The following is a 24,294-nucleotide window of genomic DNA, read 5'->3' as shown; positions in this document are numbered from 1 at the left end:
CCCTTGAGCTGTTGTACGAAAGGACCGCAAGTGGGGTTGCTTAAGGGAAATTTATTCTGTCGCGGCTCAGGTGCCTATAGGGCCCACTCCAGCGCTCTCGCCTGGTGAGTCCCATGGACAGCGGAGCCTGGTGGGCTACAGCCTAGGGGTTCACAAGGAGCCGATACAACTGCATGACTGAGCAGGCACACAGGCGGGACCATGCTCCCTGCCAAGGCTCTGGGAGAGAATCCTTCCTTGCCTCTTCCAGCTGCTGATGGCTCTAAGCGGTCTTTGCCTGGTGGCCTCATGACTCTAATCCTTTCTTGTTTTCACATAGCCTTTATGTGTCTCTGTGTGCTGTTTTCTGTCTATTACTATCCTTATTAATATTGCTGTTGTTACACTTACCACGCTGATCCAGTGTTACATCATCCTGATCCTTATCTCAAGTATGTCTACAAAGGCCCTATTTCCAAACAAGGTCACATCCTGAGGTTCTGATAGGTAGGAACTGGTGGGGAGAGGACACTCTTTAACCCATTACATTACAGATGATTTAACCTGGGTAGCAAGAGTAACTTGGTTAAATGGTAATAGGCAAGAAGCTATCATTGATCATTATTAATTTTGCATATTTATCTATTATATAATTTATCCTATTATAGTTATTTGTTATATTTACTCACCTCTTGCATTACGTCATAAGAAAGCAAAGATTGTCTTTTTCTTAACATAATGCACTTAACAAAAATGCTCATTTATGTTAATATTAATATCCATTTCTGTATATGTCACAGCAAAAAAAATCAATGGAGTAGGTTAGGATAGAATCTTAGAGTTAATTTAGTCCTACCTTCAGTCTGCACCTTTATGGGTCATGAGCTAACATACAAACCAGCTAGATAAGGCTATAGACGTGGCTGCAGTCATGTTCTGTTTAGTTTCCAGTTCATTGTTCTTTCTACGTTGTCAGGTTGTCTCTGTATTAAAAGGTTTAAATATGAGTATCCTTAGAATAAGAAAGGCAATCCCAAAGAATGCTCGAACTACCGCACGATTGCACTCATCTCACACGCTAGTAACGTAATGCTCAAAATTCTCCAAGCCAGGCTTCAGCAATATGTGAACCATGAACTTCCAGATGTTCAAGCTGGTTTTAGAAAAGGCAGAGGAATCAGAGATCAAATTGCCAACATCCACTGGATCATCGAAAAAGTGAGAGAGTTCCAGAAAAACATCTATTTCTGCTTTATTGACTATGCCAAAGCCTTCGACTGTGTGTATCACAATAAACTGTGGAAAATTCTTAAAGAGATGGGAATACCAGACCATCTGACCTGCCTCTTGAGAAACCTGTATGCAGGTCAAGAAGCAACAGTTAGAACTGGACATGGAACAACAGACTGGTTCCAAAGAGGAAAAGGAGTACGTCAAGGCTGTATATTGTCACCTTGCTTATTTAACTTATATGCAGAGTACATCATGAGAAACGCTGGGCTGGATGAAGCACAAGCTGGAGTCAAGATTGCCAGGAGAAATATCAATAACCTCAGATATGCAGACGACACCGCCCTTATGGCAGAAAGTGAAGACGAACTAAAAAGCCTCCTGATGAAAGTGAAGGAGGAGAGTGAAAAAGTTGGCTTAAAGCTCAACATTCAGAAAACTAAGATCATGGCATCTGGTCCCATCACTTCATGGGAAATAAATGGGGAAACAATGGAAATAGTGTCAGACTTTATTTTTTTGGGCTCCAAAATCACTGCAGATGGTGACTGTAGCCATGAAATTAAAAGACGCTTACTCCTTGGAAGGGAAGTTATGACCAACCTAGATAGCATATTTAAAAAGCAGAGACATTACTTTGCGAACAAAGGTCTGTCTAGTCACGGCTATGGTTTTTCCAGTAGTCGTGTATGGATTTGAGAGGTGGACGGTGAAGAAAGCTGAGCGCTGAAGAGTTGATGCTTTTGAACTATGGTGTTGGAGCAGACTCTTGAGAGTCCCTTGGACTGCAAGGAGATCCAACCAGTCCCTCCTAAAGGAGATCAGTCCTGGGTGTTCATTGGAAGGACTGATGCTGAAGCTGAAACTCCAATACTTTTGGCCACCTCATGCGAAGAGTTGACTCATTGGAAAAGACCCTAATGCTGGGAAGGATTGGGGGCAGGAGGAGAAGGGGACGACAGAGGATGAGATGGCTGGATGGCATCACCAACTTGATGGGCATGAGTTTGAGTAAACTCCGGGAGTTGGTGATGGACAGGGAGGCCTGGCGTGCTGCGATTCATGGGGTCGCAAATAGTCGGACACGACTGAGCAACTGAACTGAACTGATCGTTAGAATGCTGTTAAAAGCACGTAGTCACTCCAAACCCACCTCAGCCGAATACAGGTTAGTACCCAGGGTTGGAGTGACTGCATGCTTTTAACAGCATTCTAAGGATACTCTTAACTCTTCAAGGTGTAAAGTTTCTCTCTGTGTGTGCAGTTTAAAAAGTTCATTCCAACACACAAGAATACTTTCAGGAATATCTTTGCAGTTCATACATTGCATGAAAGACCACTCAAAATAGGAAAAGATAAAGGATGACTCCCAACACTCTGGGGGGAGGGTCAGGTGGTTGAGATGGTCAAGGCTGAGTCAGGTGGTTTGACTTTGATCTTGAAGTTGCTGCTGCTTAGTTGGACAAATCACCTCATCTCTGAACCGTTCTTCCCCATCAGATGAGCTACTCGGTTCCTTCCAGTTCTGTTTTAGGAGTGAGTATCGCTCTTTGTCGTTCTGCGTGCAGGCTTCTTTTCATTCCTGCTAGCTTCTGGCTAGGGACCACTTCTGTTTCTCAGTGGGTCATAGCAACTAGTATTACTGCAGTGACTTCCTTATGGTTGCTTGTTAACCAGGCCCTGCTAGTGATACTAGATGAGGAGCAAAACCCAGCTAGGCTACGCTGAGCCCAGTGTTGAAAGCCAGAAGACTCAGCATCCACAGTCTGTAGCCACGGCTGCAGCAAGCACCCTAGGACACAGACAGATAGATTGGTTCTGAGTCAGTTTCCTGTATCCTGTAGAGTCAAGAGGAAGATCTGCACACAGCAATGGGCTTGTGAACAATGGTCATTTCCTGTGACCAGGAGACTGGAGAGAGTCTCTGAGAACTGGGGGACACTCCCGGTCCAGCTGGCACTTTCAGGCAGGGGTACTCCTGGGGCCTCATCTGCAGACCGTCTTCAGATCTGCAAAAAAAACTTCAAAACAATCTGTCACTTTTTAATCTGTGTTAAAGAGTTTACAGTAAAGTAAGCCTTGAACTTGCCAGAGTGAATTTTAGCTTTCTAGTGGAGGGTGAGATACTTAATGATATGCTAATGACTGCAACAGAATTAGAAGTTCACATACTCTGATGCCAACTTGTGTGTGAATCTTTATTTCCTCATCTGAAAAATGGCAGTTCCATAGAAGTGTAATACCCTCCACATTTTTTATCCTAACACAAAAGCCCGTTAACAGTGTGTGTGTATGTTAGTCACTTCAGTCATGTCCGACTTTTTGTGACCCATGAGCTGTAGCCCCCCAGACTCTTCTGCCCATGGGATTGCCCAGACAAGAATACTAGAGTGGGTTGCCACTTCGTTCTTCAGGGGATCTTTCCAACCCAGGGATTGAACCCAGGTCGCCTGCATTGCAGGCAGATTCTTTACTGTCTGGGCCATCAGGGAAGCCCATGTTAATAGTAGTAGTATTTATAGCAGTAATAATAACGGTAGTCAATGCTTCCATGGTACTTTACAATTTGTCTGGCTTTGTTTTGGGCACTTCACACATCCACCCATTTATGTAGACTCAATTGTGTGTACAATTTCATATTGCAACGATTAGTGCCAGAACTGTAGTAGTGTATGAGTTGTTCCACATGAGAAAGAGTGTGCCTAGCAGAAGAATAATGATGACAAAGCATAGTCGTGATAGTTAATAGCAAACAGTGAAACTGAATCGAGGGATTTCTTTTTTGTGTCGATCACGTGAGGTGCTCCATCTGCTGCAATGGAAAATGCTGAGAGATAAAGACAAACTAAACCCGGCCCTTGCGCTGCCCGGCACTGGACCACACGAACAGCCACTGCCCACCTCCTGGCTCCCCTCACTTTCCCAGATGATCCTGGCTGATTCCAGGGTGTGAAACTCCCCGTGAAAGATAGGGAGGTGTCAGCAGCTCAGCCCAGAAAGCTGGGGATTGGGCAGTGGCTTCCTGTAATCCCCGGCGCTGGCCGGCTGCCCCGTTCTTGGCAGTGAGGGCTGGGCGGTGGGCTGGAGACAGCTGTGTGAACCCTGCTCCCTGCTCGGCCGGGAGCACTGGCCCCTCATGGAACGGCTGCACCATGTTCTGCCTGAAAGGTGAGGGGGCTTTGGGCCAACCAGGGTGGTGAACTAGAAGAATGTTCATTCAGCATCAGAACCGAGGGCTGGTTCTCTTAAAATCAGAGTTGGAGAGAGATTTGTTAAGTATGAAAGTGAAAAAGTCATTGTTCTTTTCTGGTTGCAAACAGGAAGAAAGACCTCCTGCTGGGGAGATGGAATTTTTCTTTTAGACAGGATATTTCTCTGTTTGGATGCGTTTGGGATGTGTGTTGTCATAGACTAAGTAATTAAAAGTTTAGAATGAAAGGAAACTTCATCATCTAAGTGGGCATGGTTTACAGTTGGGGTATGAGTCCTGTTAGAGAAGTTTTCATGTGATGAGTTGCTCGTGGAAAGGGTTAGAGAGAATAAGGGGGGGAGCAATCCTGTTACTTGCAGCTTTAATGTGTGAATTCAGGAATGAAATTAATTTTACCATAGAATAGAAATTCTTGTCCTAGCTATGTGTGTATGGACTATAGTACTTTGGGAAGTACTGGAAGATGGTGACTATATGAATATATGTACTGATTCCCCCATTAGTTGGAGAGTGCTTTTCTCTCTTTAGGCAATTATTTTTTCTTCAACTCTTTTTCTTCCAGCTCTGTCAATGTAATTATAATTTAAGCATTTGAGAATGTGTTTTTCAATGAGATTGTTGGAATGGGGGAGTTCAAGTGAATTTCCTTGGAACTGGAGTTGACTATTTTGTTCATATCTTTCAGTGTATGTCAGCCTGTTGATGTGAAATTCTTGACAGTTTTTCAATTCGGGGAAGTAAAGTGAGCCTGGCTTGCTTTGCTGATGGCTTTTTTTGTCCTCCCTCTGTCCTCACTGTTTCTGAGGTGCAGACCAGTGTTCTCTACGCTCAGCCTTTACAGTTTTAACCCTAACCTGGCACCTTAAAAACCACCCAAGTCTTTAATATTAAATTCTGAGTTTGGGTTATTTGTTTATATGGTTGGTACAAATTTGATCAAATTGACAAGGTGAAAACAGGAAACAGCTTCACATCTTTTGCTCCCTAAGAATTCAACTAATTCTTATTTTAGTACATTTAGTTGAAATGGATTTCTAAGGCAGCCCATCAGCTGAAGTGAATTTGAGTATTTCTGAAAAAATATTCTTAGGTGAAATGAGTCATGGGCCCTCCTGATGCTGTTTCTCAAAAAATTGTTTGCTCCCAAAAACGTGTGACTAAGAAGAGCCAAAATTCAGTATCATTGGATGAGGATGCCTGCTACCCTAGTGTCATTTCCCCAGCTGAAATCATTATGATCTAATGATAGCTTCCGGTTCAGAGTTTTTAATTGAATGCAGGTGTGGAGTTGTTGCAGGGCATGTCTTCTGTTGCTTCAATGTATTTGCCCCACCCATTCCCATCACAGCAATTTCATTTTATTAAGGAATCTTACCAGTTTCATGGACTCTTAGTTTCCGAGGTAACTTGGGAGATTTGAGAAAGTCAAATGAGTGGCATGTGATAGCAACTAAGTGCTTTTATGCTGAATTGTGTGTTCTAATCAGAAGTCTACAATCCCTTTTAAAATCTACTTTCCCATCACCCAGCAGCCAGGACAACCGTTGCCTTTTGCTCTCTTCCTGTGATTTGCAGCCTCTTCATTTACAATAATGACTTTTAGATTGCCCTCTAGGATCTCTAGGTCCTTGTGTATGGCCGACCTGTGATAAAGTCGTGGTGAGACTAAGTCCAGGAACGTCAAGGGCTGCTGGGGATGCTTTGCGTCCTTCTTCATTCGTGTTTGCCTCTGTTGGAGGCTTTTTCAGAGGACTTCACTAATTGGCCTGTTTCTGTGGCTCACTGAGGTCCTAGGAGCTCTTTAAGTCTGTGGTTATGATTTGCGTGGATATTAAAGGAAGCATGATTGCCCTTCTTTTGGGTTAAAATCATGTCTTGTGTATTTCTTTTAATTGTTAAAGAAAACACATCAGACAGCTTCCCACATGCATGTAGAGTTTCCTTTTCCCCATTTAGACTACTTTTTTTTTTTTTCTTGAAGTCATGTCTACTCAGTTTTTGGTCGATTTGGTGCTAGAAAAATTGCCTTCTTGGAAGAGAGATGTCATCTTTATCATTGCTCTTGACTATAATAGCTCATGTAGTTATAATCTCTACTGTCTACTGTTGCCATTGAAATAGCTCAGATACATTCACTCCACCTAGGTTTTTTTCCCATGAGCAACATCTGAGCTCCCAGCCTCTGGGAACATGTTTTCTCAAGCTCTGCCCAGTCCCTGTTGGTAACAAAGCCATGGTGTGTTGTTCTTCACTGTGTAATCAGGGGTCTTGGAAGTGAGTTTCCAGCTTATTAAATAATATGATTAACAGGAAACTACCTTGCATATATTATATACCATTCATGGATTACTTTATTCAGAAAAATTAGAAAAAATACTTTTACTTCTAAACCTGCGGGGATTACAATTAAGTTTTCCTGAGACAATTCAGAAAATGCAAATTTCTTAATTACAGTGTGCAAGCTTCATCTTTATAAATATTAATTATCTGTTCAGTGCATCTCTAACTGTGAGGACTAGGTTTTTTTCTTTTAATTTCCAATCCATCATGGATATTTTGTAAAACATAGGATCACATGCTGTGGGCTATCACCACAATGTCAAACAGCTGTAATAAAGTTCTTAAACATTTATTTCATTTCCTGTTGTAATCTTATTGTGTTCTGGTAACAAGGCATTGGCACTATTTAGTAGACAAATCTGTAGTAGTTTCCTAGAGAGACTGCAACAGATTACCACTAAGTGAGTGGCTTGAAACAGAAACATCTTCTCTCACAGTTCTAGAAGCCAGAGTCTGACAACAAGGTGTTGGCGCTGTCATTGTCTCTCCGCAGTCTCAAGGGTGGACTCTTTCCTGGCTTCTCCCGGTTTCTGATGGCTTCAGGTATTTCATGACTTGTGGCAGCACCTCTGCCTCGGTCTTTGCATGGCCTTCTTCCCTAGGAGCCTGTCTGTGACTCTGTCACTTGGCTTTCTTATTAGGACATCTGTCATTGGATTTAGAGTTCACCCTCCTCCGGTATATGACCTCATCTTAGCTGATTACATCTGTAAAAACTCTGTTTCCAAATAAGGTCACGTTCTGAGGTTCCAAGTGGACATGGATTGGGGGGCACTAGTCACCCCATTAGGATGCCTAGTTGCTTGGATTGAGGGCAGCATCATAGGAGATGTATTTAATGGAGAGCTGTAAGGATGACCATCCAGTATAGCTGTTTTGATGATATATTTGAAATGTGTAGCATTGTAAGTTTGACCAGTTTGTACAGATAGAAAGGTTGAACATATGCCCACTACAATTAGTCGTGCAAAAGAAAACATTGCCTTTTTGTTTCCTATAAATTACCCAGTTTCCTTCATGTACTCTGATCCTGCTGAGAAGGGGGAAAAACAAAAAAACAAAATCGAACTTTAGTTCACTGCAGTCAACCCAGTGTGAGCCATAACAGTTGAATTAGCTAGCTCAGGCAGTGGGATGACTCAGTCTCAGAATTCTCCTGTTCTCTCTTCTCTCCATAGTGGGTTCTGTTGTTCAGTTTCTCCCTTGTTAACATAACAAAAGTGATTCCTGCTAAATTGTGTACTTTTGAATCATGAACTTGCTCCTTACATAATTTTTGAAATGTTGGAGAAGGATACTTCTGTATAATTGAGTTAAAAAAAATAAGATATTATTTTGAAAATGTCCTTGCTCTGAATGTGGAAATGATAAATATATACATCCTTTTGTACCCTAAAAATAATTTCAGTACGCTTTGTGAGCATCATGGATCTCAAGCTTCTGAATTTAGTATTGGATTTTACCTGGTCAGGATTCTCTCCAGGGATTTCAACCTGGCTTCAGTGTTGGTCTAGATTCTTTCCCTTACTCTCCTCTTATGTGATGTCCAAGGTCTAGAAATTGAGTTTCATGGATTAGAAAAGTGGTGCATTCTGTCGACGGGGTGTATCCCAGCTGCCTGCATACTTAGCATGGTAGGGTCCCATCTATATCCTTTTCTGCTTCACAAGTTACAGATTTAGGAAAGCCTTTAGGTTGTCTAATAATAGCAGAGTTATGTTGGAGATTACAGCGATGAACTATGTCAGGCATGTACGTCTGCTCCCGAGAGGGCAGTTCCCCCTAGAAACCCTGCTCTGTCCTTCCTCCGCGTGCACCCTGGAGCAGATCACAGGCCTCTTCCCAGTTGTCTCGTGCGTGTTGTACATGTAAAAGGATTCCTCAGATTCTTTTCTTGGCAGCATTTGGAAAATAATGTCTGGAATCAGAAACAGATTTGTTATTTCTGTGCTGAAACAAGTGCATTTTTTTCAAGTTAGCAAGCAACCATTTGCTCTGGACGGTTCCCCTACCCCTTCTTCCCACCTTTTATAAATCCAGTAATAAACTGTCAAGTAAGCATTGAGCAGACTTGACGCTATTTTACTATTTGATTCTGAGTATCATTTTAAAGGGCTTGAACAATCAAAATGTGAAGTGACCTCGGGAATCTTGTATCTGGGTGAATCTGGACATTTCGTTATCATACTTTCATATTTTGAATTTTACTTAAATTTAAATTTAAGTAAATTTAAAGCCATAGCCTTTAGAGCCATTTTTCTTCCCTCCTTTCATTTAAAAATTGCGTATAATTGCTAGCCAGTAACCTACAGCTACCAGGGGAAATTCACATTTGCTCAATCTGCAATTTAAAGTAGCACTTTTAATAAACACACTGATGATATCATGCATTTTTCAAACTGGCGGGCAAAGCCCTTGAAATTTAATAAACCAAACAAAGCTAGCCTTTTATTTCCTTTGTCTTTCCCTTGAAAACTTGATCATGCTTTCCAGTTCTCTTTCTTCCTTCTACTACTAATCAAAATCTTGCTTTTAAATATATTGCAGCAGAAGTCAGATCACTGTGCTGAAGAGATGATATAATAGAAACTAGGAGATGCTATGCTTAAGGTATGAAAGCAGTTAACAGAGCTTTGCTGCCAGAAGCTTGCAGGGCTGGGGGTCTGCTTGTCTGTGGAGCATGCTCTGTGCAAGGACAGTGCCCTGTGATTTGGTGGAACTGAATCAAATGATGAATTACCAAAAGCATTGGCAAAGGTTTCCATGAGTTTCTTTCTCCATTTGAGGATCTCCTGTCCCATTTTTACCTACTCTTGTTTTCTTTATTTCCTGATTTCCATATCTCTTTTTTCTAGTTATTCCATTTCCTGCTTTCCTCCTCCTCTGATTGCATGTTGATGGGGGGGTGTATTATCTCTACGCCAGATTGAACTCCCTCTAGTTAAGAAGGTGTGATCAGTAATCTGCACATGCGTTAGTAAAGGTGATAGTTAATAGATGAAGGCAGATGGACCAGTGTGATAAAGGCAATTTACCACTCAGGACGTCATGTCGCCACCATCAGCCAGGCACAAAGGTATGCAGGGATATGTATTTTTCTGTTTTAAACATCAGAAGAAAATCCTGCTGAAACAACCTAAGGGCTTTAAAAGCAATTAATAGCTTTTGCATGATTGAACATATTGGTGATGCAGGGTAGGAAGATGGATATTCTTAAATTTGAAAAATGTCCATTGGTTTATAAAATCATACATAGCAGTTGGATTTGAGATAAAGAGGTCTTCATTTGACAGGCAGTAGTATAATGACAAACTATTGGGTATCATATTAGCAATGTCCATCCTCCATCTGCTGATGATGTCATATTTATCAGGTTTTGTTAACTTGGACTTTAGAATTTGTATTGTTGTTACTGCCAAAATGTGGTTAATGCTGAGAGCCATTGAAACAAAGGCCATGATGACTTGAACGAGGATTTAATTTGAGGGGGACGGGTTACTTGCGTGATAAGAGAAATGTAAGTGCTCATTGCCACTTCTTCATTGGAATGTCTTCTTATAACAAAAAGATATAAATAGTATAAACTGAGCTTTAGGAACCAGGAGTTGAAATATAGTCTTAAGCAAATTTATATTTAAGCGGAGTATGGTTTTCAAAAGTCAGGTTATATATTACATGTTTGCTCTTGAGAAATTTGGCAAGACTGCATTTGGAAACAAAAGGGGAAAATTCCCTCCTCTGATGACCATAAGAGGACATCTATGCTATTTTGGTCTTATTTCGCTGAGTGAAACTGTGCAAGCTTCGGAAACTTTTAGAGTCAAGGTTGTGACACATGCCTCCACTCTCCCGAGTCACTGATGAGCTGCTGATGGGCAGAGGAGGAGGGAGGGAAAGGTCCACTGCGACTTGCCTAGGGAGTGTTCTTGGGAGAAGGAAGGCACAGGGCATCCAGAGGGTTAAAGTGGCTTCAGGAGAAGGCAGGAGTCCAGGAGACTTCAGAGTTGGTTAGAAGACTGGCTGGGGAAACTTAAGTTGTAGTGACTTTTCTGTTTTCAAAGAGAAAAGGTTCCTCAGCCAATCTGCCATAGAAGATGCCCATGAGCTGGCATGGCAGAGAGAGAACCAGACTTAGGGGAGCCCCCAGTCCCAGGTGGTCCTGCATCTCTCCTCCTTCGGCCATCTCTTTCAAATTTGTTGGAGTTTTTCTTTACCCCTTTCCTCTTTTTTAAGAGGATAAAAGAAACTCTAGTCCCTTCTATTCCTTACAAAAGTGTTGCTGTAACAGACTACCTAGTTTTTGCAAAAATGCATATTATCCCAGAGTGGCTAATTTTTATATATATAGATTCATCCCAAATTTGTTGATACCCTGAATACCTCTTGAGGTTCATCACATCTGACCAAAATGTTTTGATAGAGTTTGGGGTGTTAGTATTCATCAGATGTTAATGGCACTGACCGTGTGCCTGGTTTCCCTTGCCCCAGGAAAGCCTCCCTTCTCCCATGCTCCCAGACTTATCCCCCAGGCCTGGGTCTTCTCAGCACCCAAGACCTTTCCAGCTGCTTTCCTGTCCTCTGAGAAGGCACTACTGCTTGTGCCTGCCTTGAAGGGGGCAAGGGGAGTTCTACTTTCCCCAAGATTCACTTTGAGTACAAAGCAAGGCCAGAGACGTTTTTTTAAGGTTTTCTCTGCTAATGGCCACCCAGATAATAAAACATTAACAGGTTAGTGAAGAAGATTCAAGAAATCCCAACTGTGTCCATTAATAATATAAGCCTGAATAAAAATCTCTTAACTGAGAGTAGCATGCGTGGCTGCTCAGTCGCTCATTCGTGTCTAGCTCTTTGCAACCCCGTGGATGGTAGCTCGCCAGGCTCCTCTGTTCATGGGACTCTCCAGGTAAGAATACTGGAGCTAGTTGCCATTTCCTTCTCCTGTGGATTTTGCTGACCCAGGGACTGAATCCATGTCTTTTATGTCTCCTGCATTGGCAGGTGGATTCTTTACCACTGAGCCACATGAGTAGCATCTACTTGACAAAAGATTAAGGAGTAAATAATTACTTACATAAGATGCTAGACATTTTATCACAAGTATGTAGTAATATTAGTTAACTGTGACCTTGGTAAGTGCTTCATAAAGTTACTGATTAGAGCTACCTTGGGTTTTCTGAAAGTAAAGACTAATTTCTATTAATACCATAATTTAGGAATATGGTGTAACTATATAGTGAGAAAGGCAGATATATTTCTGGTTTCTCATTGCAGCATATTTACACCAACTTTTGTAAAGTTTCCCGGCATCACAGTTGTATAAATACACCCAGGTGAATACAAAGACTCATAAGTCACATATACTGGCAAATGAACCTTATAGCAACACAAATATTTTGAAAGCCAGAGAAGCCATGGAGAATATCCTGACACAGTTCTAACTGCTCCAGCGGAAGTATTTGCTGCTACAGCATTTGAGACAAAAACCATTCCTTTTTGGAAATGTTTTCTGGCAGAACATACACTTGATAAAAATCCTAAACAAGATTTGGACTACTCATGTGGTGCCTTTTATAAAATCGCTTGTATTAAAAAAAAAAAAAAAATCTCTCCATATCTGGATGGGAGGAACGGCTAGATGAGTGGTTTTATCCTTCATCGGTAGACATGTCCTTATTTCAGGTTGACTGCTGAGGAATTGGTAACTGGCTCTCCTTACTGAGTATTTCTCCTTTCACTCAGTTCCTTCCTCCATTGGTGACTGACCCATTTTCCATGTCAGAGAGAACAAGTTAGTGAGGGTAAGAGTTGTCCAGCTGAATTATCAGTAAATTACAATGGAAGTTAAAAAAAAGCAGACTCAAAAGATGACATTGTATGTCCATCCTTCCAAAACTGCAGTGTCCATAAATTCCAAAAAGACAATGCAGATGAGTAAACTTTTGATGGCTTAAAGCATGATTTAAAGCATTGGTTAACATGAGATAAAACATTAGTTTGATATTTGCCATCAACTTTTAGGTTTAAAATTATAAGACTGTGACAGAGATGGCTTGTTTTCAGTCACCCATTGAGAGCATCTAAATTTAAAGTCCTGTACATTTTCTGCTTCCCACAGAAAGTTCATGTTGGTGTGGCAGATATTATGAATCTTTATTTATATGCTTTTGGCTTACGGTAACAAATTTGGCTGAAATTGAGTTTGTCTTAGTTGTTCCCTGCTCCTCACTCACCTTCATGAAATTAGTGAATAGATTCATTGTGGGACTGTTATCTGCAAAAGATAAAGTGTCTGTGAACTGACGGGAAAATAGGAACCCCTAAAATATGTGAGATTCCTTTGGCACATGACATACCAAAGGGTTCTCCTTGACTCCTATTTTGGACAGTGTTCAACTGGATTTCCCTTAAATTTCGCTTTGCCTCATTTCCACATTGGAAAGTGATCCGCCTGCTCTGTGCATGAAGACAAGCTTTGTCTCCCGCTTGATACTGGCCTCTAGCAACTCTTGTGTGAGGCCTGCAATCAGGTCCCAGGCTTCTCACATCTGTTCTAAGACAGTTCTCTAATCAGTGTCAAGAACTTTTTGCTGCTTTCCAGTAGGGGAATCCAGTATTAGTGATATACTGATAATTCCCACATGTCTCTCTGCAACTGAGACCTCTCCCCTAAATTTCAAATATGAATATCCAGCTGTCTCCTCCACATTTCCAACCGGGTGTCCAATGGACTTCGTGAACTCCTGGTGCCTCATCCATCTCTTTACCCTCACATCTATTCCGCTGCAGCCTTCTTCATTCCCATAAGGGACAAATCCTTTTTTTTTTTTTTTTTCCCAGTTGAATAAGCTATAAACCTTGAAGTCATGTATGACTCCTGTTTTTCTCTTACCCCACCCCCACCCTGATTCAATGTGTCAGCAAATCCTGTAGACTCGATGTAAAATACCTTTTCTGGGATCTGACTCCCTCTCGCGCCTTTCACTGCCGCCTCCTGCCTGGGTCTCACCTGGGCAGCTGTTACAGCTTCCCTCAGCAGCTGTTTTCAACCCAGTAACCAAAGTGAGCCTTTGTGAGTTCATGCTACTGCTTTGCTCAAAACACCGTTTTACTCAGAATGAAAGTTCAGGCCTTGGCAATTCCTCTTTATTTTGGGAACATCAGTCACAGGCCAAAATCAAACCATAGAGGAGAAAGGTGGTTTTCTAAGCTACAGAACTGGTAGCTGGTCAGATCCTTCATTTTGGCAGAAAAGGAAAAGGTTTCTGTGCTGAAACTGCAGCTCCCAGTTAGTCATGCTCTTGTCTGGTGCTCCTGGAAGGTATAGCCTACTGAGAGGCCTTCATCTTCTCTGCAGCGGGAGTAAAGATCATTCCAGTCTGTGTCGTTTCATCATCACATGTAGCCATGTGTGTATTTAGTGCAGCTGCAGGTGTACCTTTAATTTGTATAAAACAAGTTTGATAGAGTTTCTGTTGGAATTTTGAAAAATTGATTCCCATGGCTTTTTTTTTCCCCCTTAATAGGGATTCAGTTAGAACTAAATAGTAGGGAACCTGTCCATATTCAGTTAGGAAGCTAACTGAAATGTTTAAAAAGCAGTTCAGTTTTCATTCTTGTGCATATATTTGTTTTGCTGAGATTTGGTTTGTTATAAGGAATATCAGAAAGTCCTCTCATGATGAGTGCTTGATGTTTTACTCTTTCATAGAACCCCTGGTTTTTTTTTTTTCTTTCATAGCATTATTAAAATAGAGGGCAGGCTTTGACCCCACTCATTGAGTGGAATTTCTTTGGGACATACACTGCATCGTGTGGGTGGTAGTGGTAGATGCTGTGGCTTCCCATTTAGAGTCTAAGCTCCTTGAGGGCTTATCCCATTGCCTTAACCAAGAAGGAATCCTAGTTGACATTTGTAGTTAAGGGGGGCTTCCCTAGTGGCATGGTAAAGAATCTGCCTGCAGGACACATGGGTTTGATCCCTGGGTCAGGAAGATCCCCTGGAGAAGGAAATGGCAGCCCACTCTAGATTTCTTGCCTGGAAAAATCCCATGGGCAGAGGAGCTTGGCGGGCTACAGCCCATAGGGTTGCAGAAGAGTCAGGCAGGACTTAGCAACTAGACAACAACAGTTTGCAATTAAAGGAATGAAATGTAGTATTTAATCTAGTTCAGGTAAAAAGGACTTTAGCCATCACTCTCCATGAAAATAAAAGGACTCTTTTGAGGATAACTTAAAAATAGAAAAGTGGATTTTTCTACTTACGATGGGACTGAAAATATGAAGGCAATAAGCAGAGCAAGAAAGATTTTTAACTTGTGAAGTTTTATCTTCTATAGCAACTGGATAGAAAAACCCAATGTGACAGTTTCAGTCAGTAATGACTTCTAAGAGGGGGAAGGAAGCTGATCATGGAAGAGGAGAAAGGTTAATGTGTTTCTAGAAATTCAAACATTCAAGACAAATGAGTCTAGACTTTCTGGTGACATGGTGAGAGATACGCTTCCCAGGTACCCTCTTGGTCTTTGAAGTGGCAGGTCACCCTCAGGAAAACGACCAGTCCTCTGCCGGCTACTCTCAAGTACTGTTCTGAAGTGGTTACTCTTCTCTTAGAGGACTGAGGTTTTACTCACCATGGAGAAACACAGCCTTCAAGCACTTTCTTCCCTCTTGAGTTTTCAATTGGAAAAAAGAAAACCAAAGAACTAAAGCACTCCATTGCATAGTTCCAAGAATGAGCAATTGACTGCAGATTAAAGGGAAAAAAAAGTGATAAAATTATCTTTAGAAATATGAGATCATTTTCTCATAGCAAGTCACCATGTAACTATGGGACTTTTTCCTTTTTATATATGTTTAAATATTTCTACTGAAATTTTATCTCATTTGACCTTCCTATTCCTTATTCTAAATTTTTCAGATCCACTGGATTACTTTTTAGGATTCTCCTGTATGCTTTTCATTCTATTTCCATTACAACACTGTTCCCCATTTTCTATGTAAATATCCTTACAATTTGGTCACTGTGTTTTTCTGTCCATCTTAGGTGCAATGAGAACAAGCTGGTTATTTATTCAGGACCTTCTATCAGAGAGTACCTCAAGGTGTTATTAATATCTGTTGATTGAATGAGTGCTTGACTGCATTGAGGACTTTATTTCCTCCTCTTTACCTCTGTGAACTACTACGTTTATTAAAAATTACAGGAACTTTGACTTGTAGGTTGTGTTTTCAGCTCAACAAAATGAAAGTGATGGGTCTGTCATTTTAATGACCAGTTGAGATCTTAATAAAATTCACATTCAGGGTGGTGAGCCTGAAATTTGCACATTGTGATTAGCCACGAGTGAAGTTTTTGCATGTGAAGCAGAAATACTTTTAACCTAGGAATCAGAGTTTTTCTCATCTGAGTCTGTTGCTTACTGACTCAGAGGAAGCCACTTAACCACAGGACCATTTTCTTCATCTAATAAATAGAAATGTCTCCCCTGCCTACTTGATGGGATGCTCTTTGTGGGAATCAAATGAGATAAAGCACCTGGGATGTTAGTGCAGAAAGTGGCAGTGCTCTTTGCTGCTCCCTCTTTCATTCTCCTACACGTCCTGTCAGTTCCACCCTCTTAGCATGTTCTGGATCCCATTTCTGCTCTTTATTCCCTGGACTAGCACTGCCTTAGTGTGATGGCTATTAGCATTTCATGCTTTTAGTTTATTGGGCTCCTAACTTTCTGATTCTCGGCTAATTGCTCTCTAATCCCTTACTCCAAACCCTATCCAGAAACTTTCTGATTCTCTGCTAATTGTTCTCCAATCCCTTACTCCAAACCCTGTCCAGGACGTGAATAACAGACTTCACTTATCATGTTTTTTCTCTAAAACTCTTCAGCTTCCCCCACCCAGCCCCCTACCAGTACAGTGCCTTTCGGATAAACTTTAACTTTGGAGGAGCCCTGTATTAAAGAACACCTCCCTGTTTTCCTCTTCAGCGTCAATTCTCATGAACCTTTTCACCCATCCACATTCACAACGTTTGCTCATCTTTCTTTGTCGGGACCCTCCGCTTAGAAGGACTATCTGCTTCTCCTGTCCCTTCTACCTAACACTGAGTTTGGACCTACAGGACTTATTTCACGTGTCACCTCCTCCAAAGCCAGTTTTTAACCCCTGCTCTGTGCTGCCTGTCACACTGTCATGTAGCGTCTTGTTTTAGGCATTAGGAACCTAAAAGGCAGGGCATGTGCATTAGTCGTTGTCCTTGATGCCAAAGATCATGTAAAACCTGGTTGAATTATTTCATTAGTGTTTGAAAATCTTTAAAATAGGAGGGAAAATTCTAGTGTATCATCTGGCTTTGTATTAAAAGCAAAATAGAAAACATTATCCTGCCCTTGTATATATAAAGTTATAAACTGTTCATACGTGGGGTACCGAGGCTCGTTCCAACTGTTCTCCTTAAGTAATTTCTAAGGAGTTGAAATGCACTAAGAATTGCACAGGTAAACTTTTTTGGTCTGGGAAGAAGTAACTGTGCAAAAAAAAAGTCCTAAAATAATTTGGATTTTACCTGGGAAAACCATGATCGGGGTGCAGTACCACATTTTTCTGTAGGAGTAAATGACATGGGTGTTGTCAACCAAGGTCAAGTGTTCAGGACTAGGGATTTATTACCTGGATGATGGTGCAAGCTAAAAATATGAACCTGTTCACGAAAAGTACAGATAAACACTTTCCTGGTTGAGCCATAATTGATGATCAAGGTAAAATGGTATGTTTGAGTCTAGAATTGAGGAATCCAAATTATGGAACATTGCCCCTCTCCTCTCCTGTGACAGGCAGACTCTGGGCCCCTTGACGCTCATCACCTGGTGCCTTGCCTGTCGGTGTGTTTGCACATGTATGCTCAGTTGCTTCAGTTGTGACTCTCTGTGACCTATGGACTGTAGCCCGCCCGCTCCTCTGTCCATGGGATCCTCCAAGCAAGAATATGGGAGTGGGTTGCCATGCCCTCCTCCAGGGGTTTTCCCAACCAAGGCATCGGGCCTGCATCTCTTATGTCTCCTGCATTAGCAGGTAGGTTCTTATATTGCTTGGTAAAAAGGGACTTTGCAGATATAATCAAAGTTGCTACTTGGTGACCTTAAGAAACGGAGATTAGCCTGGATTATCTAGGTGGGCCTCATGTAATCACATGAGCCTTTAAGAGCAGAGCTGCTGGCAAAGGGGAAGTGGGAGAGGTTGAAAGGATTCAGTGTGCTTCACTGGCTTGACTGAGGAACCTTGAGAAGGAATTGAATTCAGGGAGGTCAGTCCTGGGTGTTCATTGGAAGGACTGATGCTGAAGCTGAAACTCCAATACTTTGGCCACCTCATGTGAAGAGCTGACTCATTTGAAAAGACCCTGATGCAGGGGAAGTTTGAGGGCAGGAGGAGAAGGGGACAACAGAAGATGAGATGGGTGGATGGCATCACTGACTCAATGGGTTTGGGTGGACTCTGGGAGTGGGTGATGGACAGGGAAGCCTGGCGTGCTGTGGTTCATGGGGTCGCCAAGAGTCGGACATGACTGAGCGACTGAACTGAACTGAACAGCCTGAATGAGCTCAGGAGCAGTTCTTCCTCTGCAGCCTCCAAGTAAGAGCCCACGCCAGCTGACACCCTGATTCAGGCCTGGTGAGACCCTAAGCAGAGAACCCAGCTGAGCCCACTGGACTTCAGACCTGTACAACTGAAAAATAAATAAGTGGCTATTGTTTTAACGTGCCGAATTCATGGCATTTTGTTACAACAGCATAGAAAATGACTGCACCAGCAAAACAAAGCAAAAGATGGGACTGGTATATGGGAGCTTCTTCATTTAGGAATCTGTTAAGACTTGATTTCCAGCATCCCTTCCTGTTGAATGGACTGTGTTTGACAAACCCTAAAATTAAATGCTCTTTCTGACAGCTGTGAGGGGATCTTTATTTCTGGCTGATCTGAGATCACTTCCTGACCTCTGGGACATCAGAGCTGACCTGAAGCATGAACCTGAGTGAGTCTTAGACTTCAGGGGCTCCAGTGGAAAAATCAGCCTGGGGACTCTTACATTATTATGTGCTGACTTTGTTCAGGAAAGTTAACAATAATCAATCAGAGGAATGGAGGTTGTTTTGGGTAGTACAATATCAAAGGCTCCAGTCTCAGGTTTTCCAAGAGATGTATAAAGTAGGACATTTAAGATGTTTGCTTCTTTTTAGCATAGTTTCTCTAATATTGTCTTTATGAGAGTCATCCTCTTTGTCAAAGGCCCCCTCAAGCCCCCAACACTTGAAACACACTAAAAAATCATTTGTTAATGAAAACAGAGAGGATTTGATTTTGACATCACTTCAGAAATACTGTACTCTCGTATCACAGTTCTAAAAGCTCTTCATTTTATTTGTGATGTACGGGACAGGCAAAGACTGAAGTCTGGACCATGCTTTGTCAGTGTGGTAAATTTGTTCATATTAAACACTAAAATAGTTGCCTTGTATCAAAATAGGGAACAGTTGTGTCTGCATAGGGTGATGATAGCAGAGTCAGAAATAAATAGAGCTGATAACCTGCTTGCTTGCTTACCTTGGTAGAAATTAAATGACTGCCGTTTCCATCTTTCTAGAGCACAAATGTATTCCTCTCAGAGTGTGAAGTAACAACCTTATAGATAAATCTTTGAATTATTAACTAGTTGAAGAATGAAAATTAAAAAGAACGGGTTGCTGGCTTAATAGACCAACACCACTAACAAAGTTTTAAAACGTGAGTTTCTCTAATTTTCTGGCTTTGGTTATTGTATATGCCTAGTGCATTTGAGATGATTTTGACCTTGGAAATGAATTTCATTTGACCTTCTGCACATTCATTTCATCACTCAGTTATTGTCTACATTTTCTTGCGTTTCTTCATTTTGTCTCTGTACATTTTTTCAAAAGAAATATTTACTTAGTATGAGAGCAAACTTCCTGCCCAGTGGTGTTTGAAGACTAGCTTGGCCACCAAACTGTCTCTGTCCCTTTCCTTCTTTCTTGGCTCTCACACTTGGCGTACTTGTTAACTCAGATCTGCTCACTTTTTTTCTTCTAAATATGTTTCATACCTTCCTTTTGAATGTAAACCTTTGGTCCCCTCACCCCCCCCACATTCTACCACTCTTTCTTACTTCTTTATTAATCAAGTTTCTCTCTATTAGGAATGTATTTTAAAAACTATTATTGGAAACAGAATCTTGATATTTTAGGCTTTTTATATAATCGTCTGACATTATATTTACTTATAAAACCTTATAATTATGTCAGATAACTTGCTTTCTCTTCCTGATCCTTTCATCTGAATCTTTTGTATACAATTTACTAGTTTCCTGTAAATTACAAAGTAGGAACAGGAATATGGCCCATGAACCTCAGAGGAGGAATGTTGTTCAGTCGCTCAGTCATGTCCAACTCTTTGCAACCCCATGGACTACAGCACACCAGGCCTCCCTGTCCCTGTATCCTGGAGTTTGCTCAGACTCATGTCCAAGAAGTCAGTGATGCCATCCAGCCATCTCATCCTCTGTCATCCCCTTCTCCTCCTGCCTTCAGTCTTTCCCAGCATCAGGGTTTTTTCCAATGAGTCAGCTCTTCCCATCAGGTGACCGAAGTATTGGAGCTTCCAATGAATATTCAGGGTTGATTTCCTTTAGGATTGAGTGGTTTGATCTCCTTGCAGTCCAAGGGACTCTGAAGAGTCTTCTCCAGCACTGCAGTTCAAAAGAATCAGTTCTTTGGCACTCAGCCTTCTTTATGGTCTAACTCTCACATCCATGCATGACTACTGGAAAAGCCAGAATATGGAGGGATAAATTGGGAGACAAGTCTGGCATCTAGTTCACAGGCTCTTTTGTGGAGCTGTCTGATCACTGATGACTTTAGTTCTGCCAGGAGACTGTATGACAGGGGGTGAATCACTCACCTTCCCTGTGTCTTCGCTCTTTCACCTCTAACACACAGATGGTAATTCTCTAACTCAGGAGATTTTTCATGCACTTTAAGTGGGATAATCATGTGAAGCTTGCTTGGAACCTGCTAGCCCCAGTAACTGTCAACTACAGTTTTTCCTTCTGTCCTATATGTGCGTTCAATGTGGCATAGCCTCTGCTAACCCAGCCACTATTTGTTACACTGCAGCGTCAGAGAGGACCCTTGCATTTTGTGTTTTCTGTCTCCTAAGTGGACTGGTAGGGATCATGGTACTCACCCACTGGTTTTTATGGTTCATATGCAAATGCTCTCAGCAAGTGCCTGAACACTGGTAATCCTACTGCTCTCTGACTTGCCAGTAATGGGAGCTATAAATTCAGCTGCTATTCACAAATGAAAATGAGGGGATTTGTTTTCATAGCATGACAAGCCTTATAAGCCTTATTACTCTTTTGTCAGTTCAGATTTCGGAAAGAACAGAAACTTGTTTGATCGTCATTGCACTTTTGCCTTTTCTGCTCCACAGTCCCAGGCCACCATTTGTGAGCACCATTGGGACTGTCATCTAAGTGGTCTTGGTGTTTTGTTGTGGGTTTTTTTTTGTATTGGGCTATAGCCAGTTAACATGGTTGTGATAGTGACTCAGCCACATATACACATGCGTCCATTCTCTGTGGGGTTTTTTTCCTCCACACATAACTTTAGTTTCTAAAATATGTAACTATGGAAAAATCCTTATCTGTACAAAATCCAGTGCAGCCTCACAGCCCTGATCTTGACCTCATATGTCAATAGGATTGAAAGGAGGAGCCCGGAGAGAGACAACGTTGATTTGTGTGCTGCTTACACAGCCGGCTCAATTTGCTCTCTTGTTTAAACACTGCAAAGCCAAGACAAAGAAGCTAATGTTATACATTACAGGGTGTATTACCTTTTTAAGGCATCTCTTTGAGTGTAAAGAAGCAGGGCAGATGCTGGAGTGATTTCAAAAAAGGATCAAGATTGACAAAGTTTTGTGAGTGTTATCAAGACAGATTTTATTCTACTTAAGACCCTGTGTCAGATCATTTAAAATTCATTAGTATTGCAGCTAAAAGATAGAAGGAAATGCAGACATTTAAATACATAAGTAGACTCTTGAGAGTAGTAACTCAGAGGAAGTTAAGTTTCAGAACTGATGAATTATAGCCAAAACTGCATGCAGAGGAAAATTAGTAAATGTACATGTTTTTATTTTTTAAACAAAAAAATGAATAAAAAGCTCTTGACTCCAGTAAAAGTATGAAGGTACATGGTTATTGAAATGGCTTATAATAAAAGTTGGAGAAAAATGGCAAACCCACTGGGATTTGTTCATCATTATTATTTTAGATGTCTCTAATGCTCTTTTTTTCGTTATGGTTTGTCATGGGATGTTGAATATAGTCCCTTGTATCTCTGTGCTATACTGTAGGACCTTGTTGTTTATCCATTCTGTATGGAGTAGTTTATCTCCGTTAATCCCACACTCCCAGTTTTTCCCTCCCTGTCCCCGCTCTGCCTTGGCAACCACAAGTCTCTTCTCTACATCTGTGAGTCTGTTTCTGTTTTGTAGATAGCTTCATTTTTGCCAGATTTTAGATTCCACATATAAGTGATATCATATGGTATTTGTCTTTCTCTTTCTGACTTACTTCACTTAATATGATAATCTCTAGTTGCATCCATGTTGCTGCAAATGGCATTATTTCATTCTTTTTATGACTGAGTAGTATTCCATGGCATATAAGTACCTGGTCTTCTTTATCCATTCATCTGTTGATGGACATTTAGGTTGTTTCTGTTTTAACTGTTGTGAGTGGTGCTGCTATGAACATAGAGGTGCATGTATCTTTTTGAATTATAGTTTTGTCCATATATGCCCAAGAGCAGGGTTGCTGGATCATATGGTAGTTCTGCTTTCAGTTTTTCTGAGGAATGTCCACACTGTTTGCCCCAGTGGCTGCACCAACTTACATTCCCACCAATAATATAGGAAGGTTCCCTTTTCTCCACACCTTCTCCAGCATTTATTATTTGTAGACTTTTTAATGGTGGCCATTCTGACCAGTGTGAGGTGACACCTCATTGTGGTTTTGATTTGCCTTTCTCTAATAATAAGTGCTATTGAGCATCTTTTCATGTGCCTACTAGCCATCTGTATGTCTTTGGAGAAACATCTATTAAGGTCTTCTGCCTATTTTTCAATTGGGTTGTTTGGTTTTTTGTTGTTATTGAGTTGTTTGAGCTGTTTGTATATGTTGGAGATTAAGCCCTTGTCTATCACATCATTTTCAAATAGTTTCTCCCATTCTGTAGGTTGTGTTTTCTTTTCTTTCTTTTTTTTTTTTTCATAGTTTCCTTGGAAAAGGAAAAGCTTGTAAGTTTGTAAGTGCAAAAGCTTGTAAGTTTGACTAGGTCCCATTTGTTTATTTTTGTTTTTATTTCTACTGCCTTGGGAAACTGACCTAAGAAAACACTGGTACAATTTATGTCAGAGAGTGTTTTGCCTATGATCTCTTGTAGGAATTTTACAGGGTCTTGTCTTATGTTTGTCTTTAAGCCATTTTGAGTTTACTTTTGGGCATGGTGTGAGGGTGTATTCTAACTTCATTGATTTACATGCAGTTGTCCAACTTTCCCAGTTGATCTGGTGCTGTTACATGGGCATCCACTTTGTGGCAATTCAGTAAGCTGCTCACTTAGCATTTGTGCACTTTTCAGTACCAGATAAAAAGTGCACTTAAAATTCATGCTTAATTTTAGCTTTTGGTTCTCAGGTTTTGTATGCATCTGTGTGGGACTTGGTTCTCTGCTTCCCTAAGTGCTTTTTTCCTGCCCCAGGCATCTCCAGAGGGTCTATGGAATGGTGAGTAGTTAGGAGGTAGCCCCTGGCATGCCTGGTTCTAATGAACCTGGTTCTAATCCTCGGGCCACCGCTGGACATATGTAGGGCCTTTGAAAAGTACTTTGCTGCTTACCATGTCTCCATCTCCTCAACAGCAACTCAGACACCTCAGGGCTCTGATTAGCATCGGTGAGTTAAATGAGACCATGTGTGGGAATACTCAGCTCAGGGTAAGCGGTGCTAACTTCTAGCTATTGTTTTTATTTAGTCTTCCTAAAGGATATTCTGTGCTTTATCATACACAACAGTCTTACCATTTGGCACTAGGCTAGACCTACAATATAGACGTGGGTTTAGGCTTCCTGTTCCTAACGTTCTCAGGTTTCATACTCTGCATTATTATTCTATTCCAGGACTTCCTATTCATGATGGTTCCATGTCAAGAATTCCCAATCAAGGAAATTGAGAATTCCCATTTTAGGGCACTGTCTTCCATTCTTGGGGCTGTTGAGCTCTTTTGCTCCAGCTTTTTTACCTTAAAAAGTTCTCTTTAATCCATTGCCTTCCCCTTCCCTCACTGATAGTTTCTTCTCCTAAATACAGAAATTGCTGGGTGAGCTGCAAGGCACTGTGGACAGACTTTCTTTAATTGCTTTTGCTGGGTACTTTTTGCTCAAATGAGTGATTCTTCT

At 41.3% G+C, this 24,294-nt stretch overlaps 1 protein-coding gene across 4 annotated transcripts in view; it reads left to right on the top strand.

Moving 5' to 3' along the window:
• NHSL1 (NHS like 1) overlaps positions 1 to 24,294 on the top strand; it is a 142,131-nt gene that overhangs the window by 26,484 nt on the left and 91,353 nt on the right. Inside the window, exon 1 of one of the 4 annotated variants that reach the window (XM_043457052.1) lies at positions 3,657 to 4,377. The exons of 2 other annotated variants lie outside the window; for them this stretch is intronic. In XM_043457052.1, the coding sequence (XP_043312987.1) occupies positions 4,362 to 4,377 (16 nt within the window). In that variant the 5' untranslated portion in view covers positions 3,657 to 4,361. Of the gene's footprint in view, positions 1 to 3,656; positions 4,378 to 18,763; positions 18,789 to 24,294 lie in introns of those variants that run through there. One more of the 4 variants, XM_043457053.1, reaches the window with a different exon arrangement.

The sequence above is a fragment of the Cervus canadensis genome, chromosome 33 (assembly GCF_019320065.1).
Source record: "Cervus canadensis isolate Bull #8, Minnesota chromosome 33, ASM1932006v1, whole genome shotgun sequence".
Taxonomy (NCBI): Eukaryota; Metazoa; Chordata; class Mammalia; order Artiodactyla; family Cervidae; genus Cervus; species Cervus canadensis.
This window is presented reverse-complemented; position numbering and strand designations above follow the sequence as displayed.